The sequence below is a fragment of the Pagrus major genome, chromosome 14 (genome assembly GCF_040436345.1).
Source record: "Pagrus major chromosome 14, Pma_NU_1.0".
Lineage (NCBI taxonomy): Eukaryota > Metazoa > Chordata > Actinopteri > Spariformes > Sparidae > Pagrus > Pagrus major.
In genome coordinates, this window is record NC_133228.1 from 8,334,790 (window position 1) to 8,348,813 (window position 14,024).

A 14,024-nucleotide genomic window follows, 5' to 3' on the forward strand; every position below is an offset into this window, starting at 1 on the left:
CAAACAAAATTCTCAATTTGAATAAAGTGATTTATCATCAGCAATTTTAGAATGCTCCCAAACTGGTGATTTCTGCCATGTCTTTCTACAGTAGTTGTATGAAAGTGATAATGTGTAGGTGAAGCGACAAGTGAATGCAGATAAATAATTTGTAGAGCCAGACCTATACTTGATTTTTCTTGGGCTGATTCTGATTTTAGTAAAAAACAAACAAACAAACAAAAAACGCAATTGATAGATATATGTATTTCATGATTATCAAACACTTTTGACAAAATATAGAATTATAAATTACCCCTATTCAGAACAGCCATTTTTGTTTGTAAACCATTCATTTTCTGAGGCTCATCTAAATGTGGGTCTGGGTTGCGGTGGCAGCAGGCCCTTCCAACTCTTAATGGAGGATCTAAGGCATCCCAGATAGGATGTCTAATCCCTTCTCCTGTTCTGGGTCAACCCTGACACCTTCTCACAGTTGGACATGCTTAGAAAACCTCCAGAGGGAGGCGACTTTGGGGGCATCCAAATCAGATTATCAAACCATCTCAACTGGATTCTTTGAATGCGATGGAGCAGTGGTTCTGCCCCAAGTGCCAGAGGTGTCATGATATTCCAAATCCACAATTCGATTCAGTTTTCGATTTTAAAAATGTTTTCAGCACTGATGGCTATGCTATTGTTAGACCAAGGTGCCCTTGAACGCACCATAATGCCCCTGTCGGCGAGTTTAGGACGTGCACCTGAATGCACCATGAAGTCCCTCTGAGTGTGGCAAACTCCGGCACAAACGGACAGCACAGGAGAGGAGTTTAAATAAATCTACAGAGATAAAAGACACCATAATGCGGCAGAGACACTCAGCATAGTTTTTATTAGTTAAATGACTTTCAGTACAAATTGCTAGTGTGGCGGAGAGTCTTATGAGATTTACCCGCCAAACAGAAACTATGCTCACATTTGTGTATCTGTGACATAGCAACTGACGGCAAATTTTTCGATGTAATGTACATGAACTCAGCAGTACCAACACACAACACTCTCTCCACTCTCACCAGCAGTTAACGTCGCCACAATGTCACATTAAAGCCACATTCATCTGTGGACAGGATGTAAATGATCTTGAGCTATACTGTGTATTCAATGTCTCTAACAATTAATTGATCAATAGAAATGACTTGCAGTTCGGTTAATACTACATTTGATTTCAGTTGTCAAGACTCGTTTCCATCAGTTTTTGATTTAAAATTGAAATCGTGACACCACTACGAAGCGCCTTAAAATGTTCAGGCTTGTCACTCTTTCCCTAAGGCTGAGCATAGCTTGTACCTGTGATCTAATTTGTTAAGTCATTACCCAAGCCCAGATCAAGTTGTAAATTGAGAGCTTTCCCTTGAGGCTCAGATCACCTGCATTACTGCTGATCAACCTGCCTGTCACGCTCTATCTTACACCGCCTCCCACACAAGACTTTAGTATACCTAACCTCTTTCATTTGGGGCTTCACAAATCAATCCCCTTTTTTACAGAAAAGTACCATGGCCTGAGTTTTTTGAGCCATGCATGTGACGTGGCTGTAGTAAAGGCTGTGTTGGACCCTTGAATGGTCAGTTGGTCAAGTACCTTGATCTGAACCGAAATATCTCAACAAAAATTGGATGGATTGCCATGAAATGTAGTGGAAACATTCATGGTGCCCAGAGGATGAATCCTAATAATTGTGATGATCTCTTCACTTTCCATTTTGGCTCCATCATCATGTCAGACTTTTAATTTGACCAAATACCTGCAAAACTAATGACATTCCAATCAGTCGCAACTGTATTTTGGGTTTGCTGCTAATCAGCATATACTGGCATGCCAAACAGACGGTAAACAGTATGTATTATACACTACCTGTAGACATCAACATGTTAGGATTTTCACAGACTTTTCAAACCAAATGTTCAAGGAGTTATGCAACCAGAGGAACAAATCTCAGGAACTAAAAGTCTCTTTTGGCAGTCCTGTTTGTGTTTCCACCAGATCTGAAGAAGCGTGACGATTGGACAAATAAGACTCATGATGGCTTCAAAATAATGGCAGCATTTTGGAAAGCAGCTTTCACACATGAGAAAACAACAACACAGAGTCATCCTGTTCCTCCTTGTATTTACTGTTGCGTAACTGATGTTTATTGATGTAGATTAGTTGCATGGCAGACCATTTAGATTTGCAGCTACTACAGTGGAGGTTTTTTTTTTTCACCTCTGATTTGCTAGCAGCTTACAGTCACTCAACATACTGAAGTGTTAGATGGAGAATCAAAGTAAACAAAGCTCTGGACACGTGGATGAATCTGGTGTCTATTGTTGACTTGAACTTTCTCATTTCACTCTCACTTCCCTTAAAATCTCTCCTGTAAAACCTTGTGAAACTGTTCTTACTTGTTCCTCTTCTCTTCATGCATCTCTTTATCACCCAAAGGCATGTTTCCATTCATGACCATTGGTAATTTCCTAGTAATATTAACATTGTAGCCTTTTGTGCGCTTGCAGAAAAACGCAGGGTTATTTCTGCTTGCCCCTCTGGATCAGTCATGCTGAAGCTTCTTTTTAGCTTCTCTGAAACAAAACAAAGGGTCTTTCAGTAGAAAGCGCCCACTGCACCGGGCAGCAGCACTGATGCTCTGTTTGTGTGTGTCCTCATAGCTGCACAAACACATGCTTGTGACTGTACTCGGCAGGGTTCAGCTGAAATGGGCGCTTGGAGGCTGATGGCGGTGCTAGCTGTTTGACATGAGGCTAAAGATATTCTGGGGTGATACTCAAAACTATTGGGCTTTAACTTTTGACTTAAAAAACACAGTCTAGACAGTTATACAACACAAGCTGATCCAAACATCCGTTGGGTTCGGTGCTGGAAAACACTCAGCAGAAAGTACAGTCATTGTGAAATTGTCCAGAATCGTTTATTTAAGCAGGCTTCACACTTGTGGTAGTCAAAGATATCAGATGGAGGGATTCATCCACCCTACAGGCTTCAGAGAGGTGACACCCTTTGGTGCTCCTGGTCTTTGAAGTCTTTGTAGTGGTGTACATCATGTAGGACAGACAGTGGTGCTTTCATTGTAATGTACACTGACAATTTGAGGGAAACTCCCTGGTGACTGTGTGTGTGTGTGTGTGTGTGTGTGTGTGTGTGTGTGTGTGTGTGTGTGTGTGTGTGTGTGTGTGTGTGTGTGTGTGTGTGTGTGTGTGTGTGTGTGTGTGTGTGTGTGTGTCTATATGATCGCAGTGATGTAAGTGGGCCTGAGGCAGTGCAGACATTATATTCACCTGTGATCCTAAAACCAGACATTTGTTAATGAGCAAAAATTAAAAGTGAGTACCTGTGCGAGTTCAGATTTCGCCTTCTGGCTTTTTCTGCCGAGCTGTAGTTTTTCATCTAATCTGCTTTGATTTGCATGTTTGTCACTGTTTTAAATAAAACTGTGATTTCCAGTCTGTGGTGTGTGTGTGTGTGTGGGAGATGAGCAGGCTGTGAATGTGGGCGAAATCGGTCAGCGAGAGACATTTACAGATAATGGACACGTGACAATTGAATTATTACACAATTTTCAAAGGAAACAAATGCTGTGAAACAAATTTGTTATTAGATAATAGAGAAGATGGGTAAACAAGGTTTAAAACAGGTATAAAGCTAACGTTAGCTGCTGCCCAAGGTTGAAGGGTGATTCTAGATATTTTTGTTACTATCGCGAAATTAAAACAAAAGGCTGTTACTCTTTTTGTTCTTTTTGTCAACGTATCCCATAGAATATCAAAACTAACCATGCATGGGTTCACTTTTCGGCCACGGATGAATACACATTTGCTGCCCTGGTCAGTATTTCAAGCAGCAGGATGTTGTGGGATTGACTCAAAATAACTTATGGTGCCCATGTTAGTTGTAATGAAGAAACTTGTCAGTGTAATGGTATGGCTCATTTATTGATTGTTTTTAATATTTTGTAGACAACAATGGAGCTCTGTAGCAAACCAAAACTTACTAATCAGGCTTTGGGAGAGATAGTCTTTATTGTCTCACGGATTACTGTTTCTCTACATAAGCTACTTGTTTGTAGGATCAGCTGGTTATTGGTTTTGTTTTTTTCATGGGATTTGTTAAGATAACTGCAGGATATCACCAGAGAATTCAGTCATTTACGCTGCTATACCATAGAGGATTATATTTCAACTTTGCTGGGAGTGTTAATCTCCAACATACAGTATACATACAGAGCCAACTCCAACAATGTGATTGAAACAAATAAACATAGCAACATAGTCAGGCCTGTCTATAAATAGCCGTTTTGGCATTGTTCACATTCACTCTTGATTACATGCTGCCTATATCGTATTGAACAAAACAGAAGCAGAAGAGTGACACAGCATTTTCATATGGTTTGTGTTTGTGTCTACATGTGCAAAGTCATTTTTATGAACAACTTCTAACTTTCATTGGGTATAAATGACAGCTTATATACAATATGTGTATAAAACTGATTGACTGTTGCTGATGCCTCAGACTGCAGACATTAGTGGGTGTGTTCATGAATGCGTTCATGTGTTCATGAATTTGTGACTTACAGGATGTTGTCAAAAGTTCTCGCATATCCTACTTAATAATGACTTCAAGGAGGTTGATGTCGATGATATTTGTTTTCAAGCAAACACACAGTACATTTCATACGATACATACAATATTAATTTCAGCCTTCAAGTAGATAAGAAGTAAATTCTACAGTATTACCAAGTTTTCAGGAAGTAGCAAAGTTCAACAAACAATCACCAACTTGTAATCATCTTCCGACGAGGAGAACTCACACCAGGGCTAAAAAAAGAAATGCACCTGATCAGACATAAAACCTATAAGGCAATATGATCCAATAAGCACGAAGAAATAACCCACAAATAAAAACAAACAAGCATTGATCAATAGATATATTTAACATGTGAGCTCATTTTCCCTTCAGGCCATGTTCTGTCCTGGCGTCCTCATGTCCGCTCCCCAAAAAGGAAAGTGATGATACCATCTATTTTAAAGTGGTTGTGATTCTCATATGAGTGGGTCTATTTTGAGCATCGGTTTTCAACGGCATGATGTGTTTTTAATTTTTAATTTTTTTTTTTTTTTGAGAAGACAGCGACGCTGGCGACGGTTCAGCCTTCCCGTCAACTCTGTCTCTGTTCTTTGTTTTGCTTGTTTCCGTTGTCAGTTTTAGAAACTTTTATAGAACCATTGGAAGTATGAGAAGGAAAGTTAATTGGTCTTTAGATAAAGTGGTATGAGTTACTTTTGATTGTGGTATCAGTGTTTATGCATCAGTTCCATCTTTGAATCTTCTGGTCAGAGATGTATCTTATCTATATATCAAAAATATTGTATTGCCTGTTTATATAGTAGTTATCAAGATCATCACTTTGTGTTTAAAAAATGGTGGGGACATGAGGGCTCAGATGAAAAGACATTTTTCAAACAGTCTTCAACATATGCAATATTAGGCAATGTAATGCAGGGGTTCAGTCTGAGGTTACAGTAGATAAATAAGGTAGGGAAAAAATTGCATGACAGTGCATCAAAAGGGCATGGCGTAGGTTACTACAGAGTCAACAATACGAAAATATGCAACATAAAATGCACAATAATGTTGTCCGACCAAAAAACAATCATCCATATGCACCAAATCCACAATTTCAACACCACGTCAATTGAACAGTCCCAATAATACATCTATGTAGAAAGCACCAGTGCATGTCAGTTAGCTGTTAGGGAAGCAATGTATGACATGCTGTGGACTGCCTTCTTCTTTCTTCGTCATGATGGGGAAAGTTTGACATTTTTGTAAATAATATTTATTTATTTTCCTGGCCAAAATTATATCTGTCTGTTAAATATACAGTTATAGCCAGCAGCCGGTTAGCTTAGTTAGCTTAACTTAGCAATCAAAGTGTAAAGACTCAAAACAGCTGTAAACAGCTAGCCTGCCTCCGTCCAAAAGTATCAAAATCTGCCAACTAGCACATATAAAAGATTTTTCATCACCATAAGGCAGTTACTGTAGGCAGCAATCTGAGGTGTACAAGTTATTATATTTGCTGATGTTTGTAGCATTACAAAACAGCTTCAGGCGCATTACCAACTAAACAGAAATGGCTGGCAAAAGGCCTCTAAATTGTATCGATATTTAATATGAGTGTCAATGGAACCTAAGAATCTGACCAAGTATTTGATACCAGTTTTAGATACTTATCAGTTTATACACGATAGATTTTGGTCAATACTCAGTTAGAATTGAGGTTTGATACCGAGGCCTTCATATGACAACTAGGCTTATTTAGATTTCGGCCCCATAGTTTGATGAGGAGTTTTAGGAAGTTTGGCTTTGGGAGCACTTTCTTGACAACTATTTAAAATTTGATGAGTAAATTAAAAAGGGATCATGCATTTTATGACCTACTGGATTAGGAGAACTCGACTGGTCAAAAAAGTGCTTTTTAATCCCCAAATCGGCCATAAACAGGAGAAACTAGCCACTGAAACAGAACCTGATGTTGAACCAGCGACCTCCCTCTCTCTCTCTCAGCGGTACTGTACATGCCTGCAGTCACTCTGGTGATTTCATGGCTCTTAACCAAACACAAAGACTCCATTATGGCGCCGTTCGCCGAAATAAACTCACTTTCTCTCTCTCCCATTCCTTCTCTCCCTCGTCTTCTTCCTCTTCCTCCTCCTCTTTACATTCACATTCACACTTTCACCCACATCTCGGAGAAAAAAGCCACATTTTCCGTTTCATTACCTCATTCTGATGTTGGAGTTGGAAAAGAAGAGAGGGAAGAAAAATGAAAAGGGGGAATGAGAAAGGAAGGAAGAGGTATGAAGGTGTGTGTGTGTGTGTGTGTGTGTGTGTGTGTGTGCGTAGGCGTGGGTGTGTGTGTGTAATTATTAGCCCAGTAATTAGGCCTTGTCGCCTGTTGTCTCCCCCCTCGTTTGCCCTTTGAAGTCTTCTCCTCTGGACTACCCACAATGCACTTGGGAGGCTTCCAGGAGGGAGCAGAAGAGTGATGTAGTGGGGGATGTCGGGAATGTGGGTCAAAATCTGTGTGTGTAAGAGAATTTCTGGAGATGCTGATGGTGAAAAAGAGAGTTGGGGTTGTCGCCGTTCTCCCTCTGTGTCTCTCTATCGTTGGCAGATTGCTTGTGCTGCTTTTTATGTTGGATTCCCCACACACACCCCCGAACACACATCATTCATATGTGCCAGATGCTGCACTCAACACACACACACACACAGATACATCCACACACTCACACACACGTCACATGAGTCTCTTTGTTTTGGTTTGCTGCAGAGATAAAACCCGGCTCTGTTACACTCCTCTACAAGAGAGACAAAGAGCGCTTATCTCACATACAGTGTGTGTGTGTGTTTGAGGGAGAGAATTTGTGTGTGTGCGTGTGTTTGTGTGAGAGTGTTTCTCCGATGCAGTCATTTTATTTTTTGCATCTTTTACAAGCTGGATTTTCAGCGTCATTAGCTGGAATATTAGTTCCTTTTTTTCCCACAACCAGACTGTCTGATAGCTTTTTATGTGTTTGTGTGTATGAGTGTGTGTGTGTCTAGCAGCATCAGATCTGCGTGCCGATAGGGCCACCAGGGCCAGCATGACACACTACGCTTCAAAAGTGGGCTAATGACACACAGGTTGCTGGACGGCACACTTTGAAGAGTAGTTGGAAAATGATTGGAAAAATGCTCATTTTTTAAAATTAGATTAGTAATTTAAGGTAACGAGCATATCAGAAATCCCTTCTATTGAATGTAGATTTAGTCATATTTTCTGTTTTTTCTTGTGGGTCTCAGAGGTGCTAGTGTTTTTTGTGTGTGTTTGTTCTCATTATTGTAGTGTATCCTTCACCTGCTACATTACCAGCAGTAGAAAGAGTATAAGAATGTTTTCAACTCAAGTAGAAGTACTTTTACCTGACTTAATGTAAAATATCAAATGTCAACACAATCAGACGTTGTGTTGATGCAGTCTTTTTTATTTCAAGCCTGGCAACTATGTTACCCACAATGCAAATAGACCACAGAGAGTTCAGTCAAGAGATTCAGTTATGTTATGCTAGTATAGCCTAGTGCCACTGGCATCATGCGTCATGAGGAACGTGCTTCAGAGGTCTGCTACGCTCACTTCTGTCTAACTTCTCACCTTCAGATCTTTTCAAATTTCTAGCCTCAGTCCCAACCAATCAGATTTTGCGCAGCTTCCTCTGGTGCCACAAAAGCTGTTTTAACCTTTTTAAACCGTCTTGTTAGAAGTGACAGTGTGAATAAAACTAAATAATAGCCCTTTTGAGGACTACATAAAGGTGACAGAACAATCTCAGCTAGAAGTCGACTTACTTTCTTCTTCCTGAGCTTTTGATTTTATTAAACATCAATGTCATTGGCAGATGGAATTCTGTCATTTTTCAGACTTTCCATTATTCAGAGTTCTTCTAGTACTTCTCATGTTGTCACCTCGACAGTTGATTCATGATCTTGGAAACAGCAGCGAGTGACAGTTTGAAATTTACATTTAAATAACATTAAATAACCAAACTTAATTCGACTCACTTCTGTAGTTAAATAGTCCTTAACAGACAATCTAAAGGACCCTTAAATACTATATTCCTGCAGTGCAATAAATATTTATGAAATTAATTATTTTAATTAATAAATTCCTCTTCCGGTAGCCTGCTGGGCTTTTAATTAGACCAACTGCAGCCAGCTGAGAGGAAATTCAGGTCATGTCCCCACACATGCACGCACACAAACCTACAAGCGTTTGTATATTCCTAATATGTTTGTGTGTGTGTGTGTGTTGTGGTACACATAATCGAATGACCAGTTAGTGGTTGCGTGTTGGTGTGAGGTTGCGGTCACATGCCCCGAGTCACTGATTGATGAAGTGATTCTCGCCACGCAGTGTCATCAATGACAAATTGCTGAAGGGGTGTGTGTGTGTGTGTGTGTGTGTGTGTGTGTGTGTGTGTGTGTCTGTGTGTGTGCGCAGACAGGCAGATGGTGTCTCATGAGTATGAGGGGAGCTAACGACCTTGAGAGAAAGAGAGGAAGAGCGAAAGAAAGAGAGAGAGAGAGAAAAATGGTGTCTGCAGGGGTCAGTTTGTTTTGCGCTGAGGGTCGGGCGGGATGGGCGGGGCATTTCTGCTGCTGCTTCCTCCCTGCATTTCCTCCGCTCACCCAGCTTGCCCGTTCGTTACACACACACACACACACACACACACACACACACACACACACACACACACACACACACACACACACACACACACACACACACACGGGGCGTTAACATAGCAAGACAATGAGCAGGGACTGGCTTGAGGCAGACTGAGCAAGGTGTTTCCTGTGACCCGGACGACTGCTGCGTCAACACAAACACACTTGTGTGGAACAACACCAGCATGAGTTTGCAGACCTGATTTGACTCTCCCCTCCTTCAATTAGAGTTAATTAATTTCTCCTTGTTCAAATGTGTGAAGGTGTGTGTAAGTGAAAACAGCTGTATTCAAGTCTGTGATGTTCATCCGTTATTCATGCTTTGTTCATGCTTTATTCATGCGCTGTTCAAGCATTTGCAGACTGGATGAATATTGGATTAAAAGCAGCTTTACGTTATTCATGAGCTGAGATATTTTGGATTGTACGGAGGCCTCATGAAATCCCCAAGCTGTACACAACAACAACAACAACAAAAAACTCTTCTAAATGTTGTGTGCTTGTGTATCAGTCCTCTTCTGCTTAATGGATGTTGACTGTGTGTTTTTTTGTGTGTCCCACAGGCCGTGCACTGCCCTGCTATGGAGAAGATGAAGAGGATTAAGAAGCGTCTGTCGTTAACACTTCGCTCCAGTCAGACCATAGACGAGTCCCTGTCTGAACTGGCCGAGCAGATGACCATTGAGGAGAGCGGCACCAAGGACAATGGTACAGATTTTATATATTGTTTTTTTTTTGTTTGTTTTCAAATCAAACTGGACAATTAAAGGAGCAATATGGACAACTTTTAATGAAAAACATTAAAACTATCAACAGAATGTGAAGAAACAACAATGTTGATGTTATGTCAAAGACGTTTTTGTACTGTGTTGAAGTCAGCATGCTAATCAGCTAGCCCCAGGCCTGAAAACCTCTTTCACAAACACCAACACTCCCCTCATAGTCAAGCTAGCTGCACAGCTAACTGAGCTACAGTAACAGTGGTTACAGTCATGAAAACAGAATATAGTTGGCAGCAGTTAGCAGTTACTCTAGTGATATGTTGCCCTTATTTGTTGGGAGTCTGAATTCAATGGCCAATTCTTCTGAAGCGATATATTATCAAAATCGCAATGTGGCTACAAAGGGACACATGGTGTAAAACCAGCATTTACCTCTCCATTTCTATGTTCATTTTGTGTAACTGGAAGATTTATCTGAGTTGTTTATTATGCAAGAGGACATCATTTAAACTATTGCAACAGTAAACAAAACAACATCTAAGCGTACAGGTAGGGGGACATTAAATGTGATTGACAAATCAGTTTAAACTTTAAGAAATCTGGGTATAATCTGTCAAAAATACCTTAGAAAAGAGCTACAGGTTATAAAAAATAATCGGGTTACAATCTGTCAATAATGCAGTATAATTAATCGACAGTTGGTTAAAAAAAATATTGAGTAAAATCTGTCTGAATAATTAAGCTGCAGTTCTTGCTGGAAAAAAACATTGAAGTGGTTGGAGAGAATCACTGCCCCCATCCAACCAGGGGAGGAAATTCCACTACTCTGATTTTTACAATATCTTCCTGTACATGTTCGTCACCAGGCATGTCACACACACACACACACACACACACACACACACACACACACACACACACACACACAGAGAGAGAAAGAGAGAAAGCTTTCAATAGCTTGGTAGCTCTCAGGGGTATTTAAATTATGAAGCAGTGAAGTTGATGAAGAGAGAGTACAGCATGTGTCAGTAGCAGCTGTAATGGACTTCCAGTGAGTCCTTCTCTATCGAGTTATGTAACGTGAGTAAGAGCAAGGGAGAGCTACTTTAACACACACGCACACACTCAGCTCATGACAAGGTGGTTTGTAAGGAAGAAGCATTCACACACACTTAAACACACTTTTCTTGACATCTCTTTTTGTTACATAACATTCTGCCCATTCTGACATCACAGTACAGTTTGACTTCAATAAGCTGCTCTTGTGAGCCACACATGAAAGTGATTGGCTGTCACTTGTGTTTGACAGCTGCCAGAATAAATCGTTGCACACATCCATCTTTCAGGGAACATTTCCCATTTGAGTCATTTGGCTGTCACTCTCACATTCTGTCACAAGACACAGGAGCAGAAGAAGCTTCAGTTCATGGATCAACAAAAACTAATGATAGTCAGCAGTAATAGAGGTGAAAAGGTCAGACCCAATCTTGTCCCATAAATAATTAAATTTAAAGGAATAGTTCGACATTTTGGGAAATCATTTCTGTCCTAAGATATGAATCTACAGCCCGCAGCTGGTTAGCTAGCTAGCTGTTTCCCCCTGCTTTCAAACTTTTTGCTAAGATAAGCTAATCAGATGCTTGCTGTAGCTACACATTTAGCATACAGACATCAAAGTGGATAGATAGATTTTCTCATCTAAATTTTGACAAGAAAGCAAACAAGCATTTTTCCTATAACATGAAACAATTTTTCTAAATACTAAATCTTATAATCCTTTCTTGGGAAATAGTGCAGACCATAAAAGTGGCTACATGTCTGAGCCTGACTGGCTGAACCTGTTTTATATGACTTGTTAAATTAATGAATGTCTGGTTTTATATATTTCATTTAAATTCAAATTGCTGAAAAAGGTTTCCTATCTCTGCTCATTAAATCCATGAAGATCCCGTGAAGCCCTGACATCTTTACCTCCTTTGTTAATACCATTCATACATGCTCAACTTATAATTCTGATATGTCTGACAAGCACCTAAGGGCAGTATATGTTAATGTTGGAGCTTGACATGTGGGAATGCAGCACAGACTGTCAGCTCAGGGTTTAAAAGGTCAGACGAGCTGAAGAAAGTTGGCAGCGGCAGACAGATAAACCCACAAGATGTGACACACTTACAGCCCGTCTAACACAGATCAGAATGGGATGATATATGACGTTTTTGAACGGGTGTAGCTAAAACTCTGCCCACTGAGCGAACACTGATGGTTGAAATATTTACTTACATGTTTTCCTTGCCGAATAGGATTAGAGATTTGAATGCTAATTGAGGCCCGAGAGTGAGGTTCATGCCTTGCTTATTGGTAGTGGTCAAATTTATTTACACAATATTATCATATATCTATTATTAACATGATATCAATATTTCATTGTTTGAATATCACAGTTATTGTCAATACCTGTTATCGCCGATACCCCTAACACCACTCTCATGCTCTGTCAAAAGGTAGTACAATCCACCTATCAGCAAAGCTTTTTACATGTGTGTTCAGATAGAAAGTGAAGCTCATTTTTCCTTTCCATGATTCACACGAATTTGACCCCGGAAAGTTTGAGATTAGGGTCAAAGTAAGGGACAAGATTTTGGTACTGGAAGCATTCTGGTTTCCATGTGTGTTCTTTTTGTAGTTTTGACCAGTTATGTTTGAGCGGGCTTTGGTTGTTGCTTGTAAAACCATGCAGACCAATGCAATCTCAGAACCCATTGGCGAATGTCTGATAACGACTTGGCTTGTACCTTTTTAATTAAACCTGGCTACTCTTGAAACAATCGGTCATAAATGATCTCTCAACTCCAACCCCATTCTTGTGCCTCAAATTGCTAAATTTAAACAATGACTTGCGCTCAGTTAGGAAGTCTTGTCCCAGATATTCTTAATCCGAATATCCACCGGATACACTGGAAGCCTCAAAACATTGGCCCAGAGGCTAAATCATTGTCAGCTGACAGCCAATAGGTTTCATGATTGAAACGTTAGCTTAGCTAGTTAGCAACGGACATTTGGATCGGATCCGACCTGTATGTTAGTGAAGAAGATCCATAAAGACCCAGAATAGTCACAAATTCTTCAGTCCTGTTGAGACATTTTCAACTTTCAACTTAATTAATACGTCACATCTCATCTCATGGTATAGATCTTCTTATCTAACTCTCAGCAAGAGAGTGGATCGGTGTATTTCCAAAAATCTTTTGAAATTGCTTGTTTGTTTTTTTCAAATAACAGAAAAATCAGAGTAACACGGCATCCGGCTCATATTGAGTTAGTTATTCAAATCTAAGTGACTGCAACATTGCATAACTGGAGTAGATTTGATGTCCTGTTACATTTATTTACACACATTTCAACATAATTTATCCTGATGTTTGGTATTTTTGGAAATGTTGGGACCTTGACTTAAATGTCAAATAAAGTTCTGTTGGTTTGCACAGAGCTTGGCTGCACAGCATGCATTTCAAATAAAGAACGCACTGCATGGGGTTGAAGAAGATGGGAGCTGATTTTTCTTGTCACCATGTCGTGTTTTTGGAGACTTGTGATGCAAGTGCAGAGCCTCTGTTGATTTTCAGAAAACCAGAAATGATGACAGTCATTGTGTTGTTGTGTTTCAGAGCCCTTCATGAGGAATGGCCGCCCCCCCACCTCCCATAGCATGCACTCCTTCCTGCACCAGTACACCGGCTCCTTCAAGAAGCCCCCACTCCGCAGGCCCCACAGCGTCATCGGTGGCACCCTGGGCTCCTTCATGGCAATGCCACGCAACGGCAGTCGCCTGGGTGAGACACACACGCTTGTTTACACACTTACACATACACACACATGGAAGGAAGTGAGTAGTGGGAGAGCAGATGGCATCCAGGAACAAACAGGAAACATGTCACGGTCCTGATACTTCCATCCTGCACTCACAAACCCTTGAGGCAGCTTCTCCCTTCGCCCTC

At 40.4% G+C, this 14,024-nt stretch overlaps 1 protein-coding gene across 1 annotated transcript in view; it reads left to right on the forward strand.

Moving 5' to 3' along the window:
* cdk17 (cyclin dependent kinase 17) overlaps nucleotides 1–14,024 on the forward strand; it is a 41,609-nt gene that overhangs the window by 9,891 nt on the left and 17,694 nt on the right. Inside the window, exons 2-3 of the mRNA XM_073480913.1 lie at nucleotides 9,871–10,015; nucleotides 13,695–13,859. Coding sequence (XP_073337014.1) covers nucleotides 9,889–10,015; nucleotides 13,695–13,859 — 292 coding nt within the window. The 5' untranslated portion in view covers nucleotides 9,871–9,888. The remainder of the gene's footprint in view (nucleotides 1–9,870; nucleotides 10,016–13,694; nucleotides 13,860–14,024) is intronic.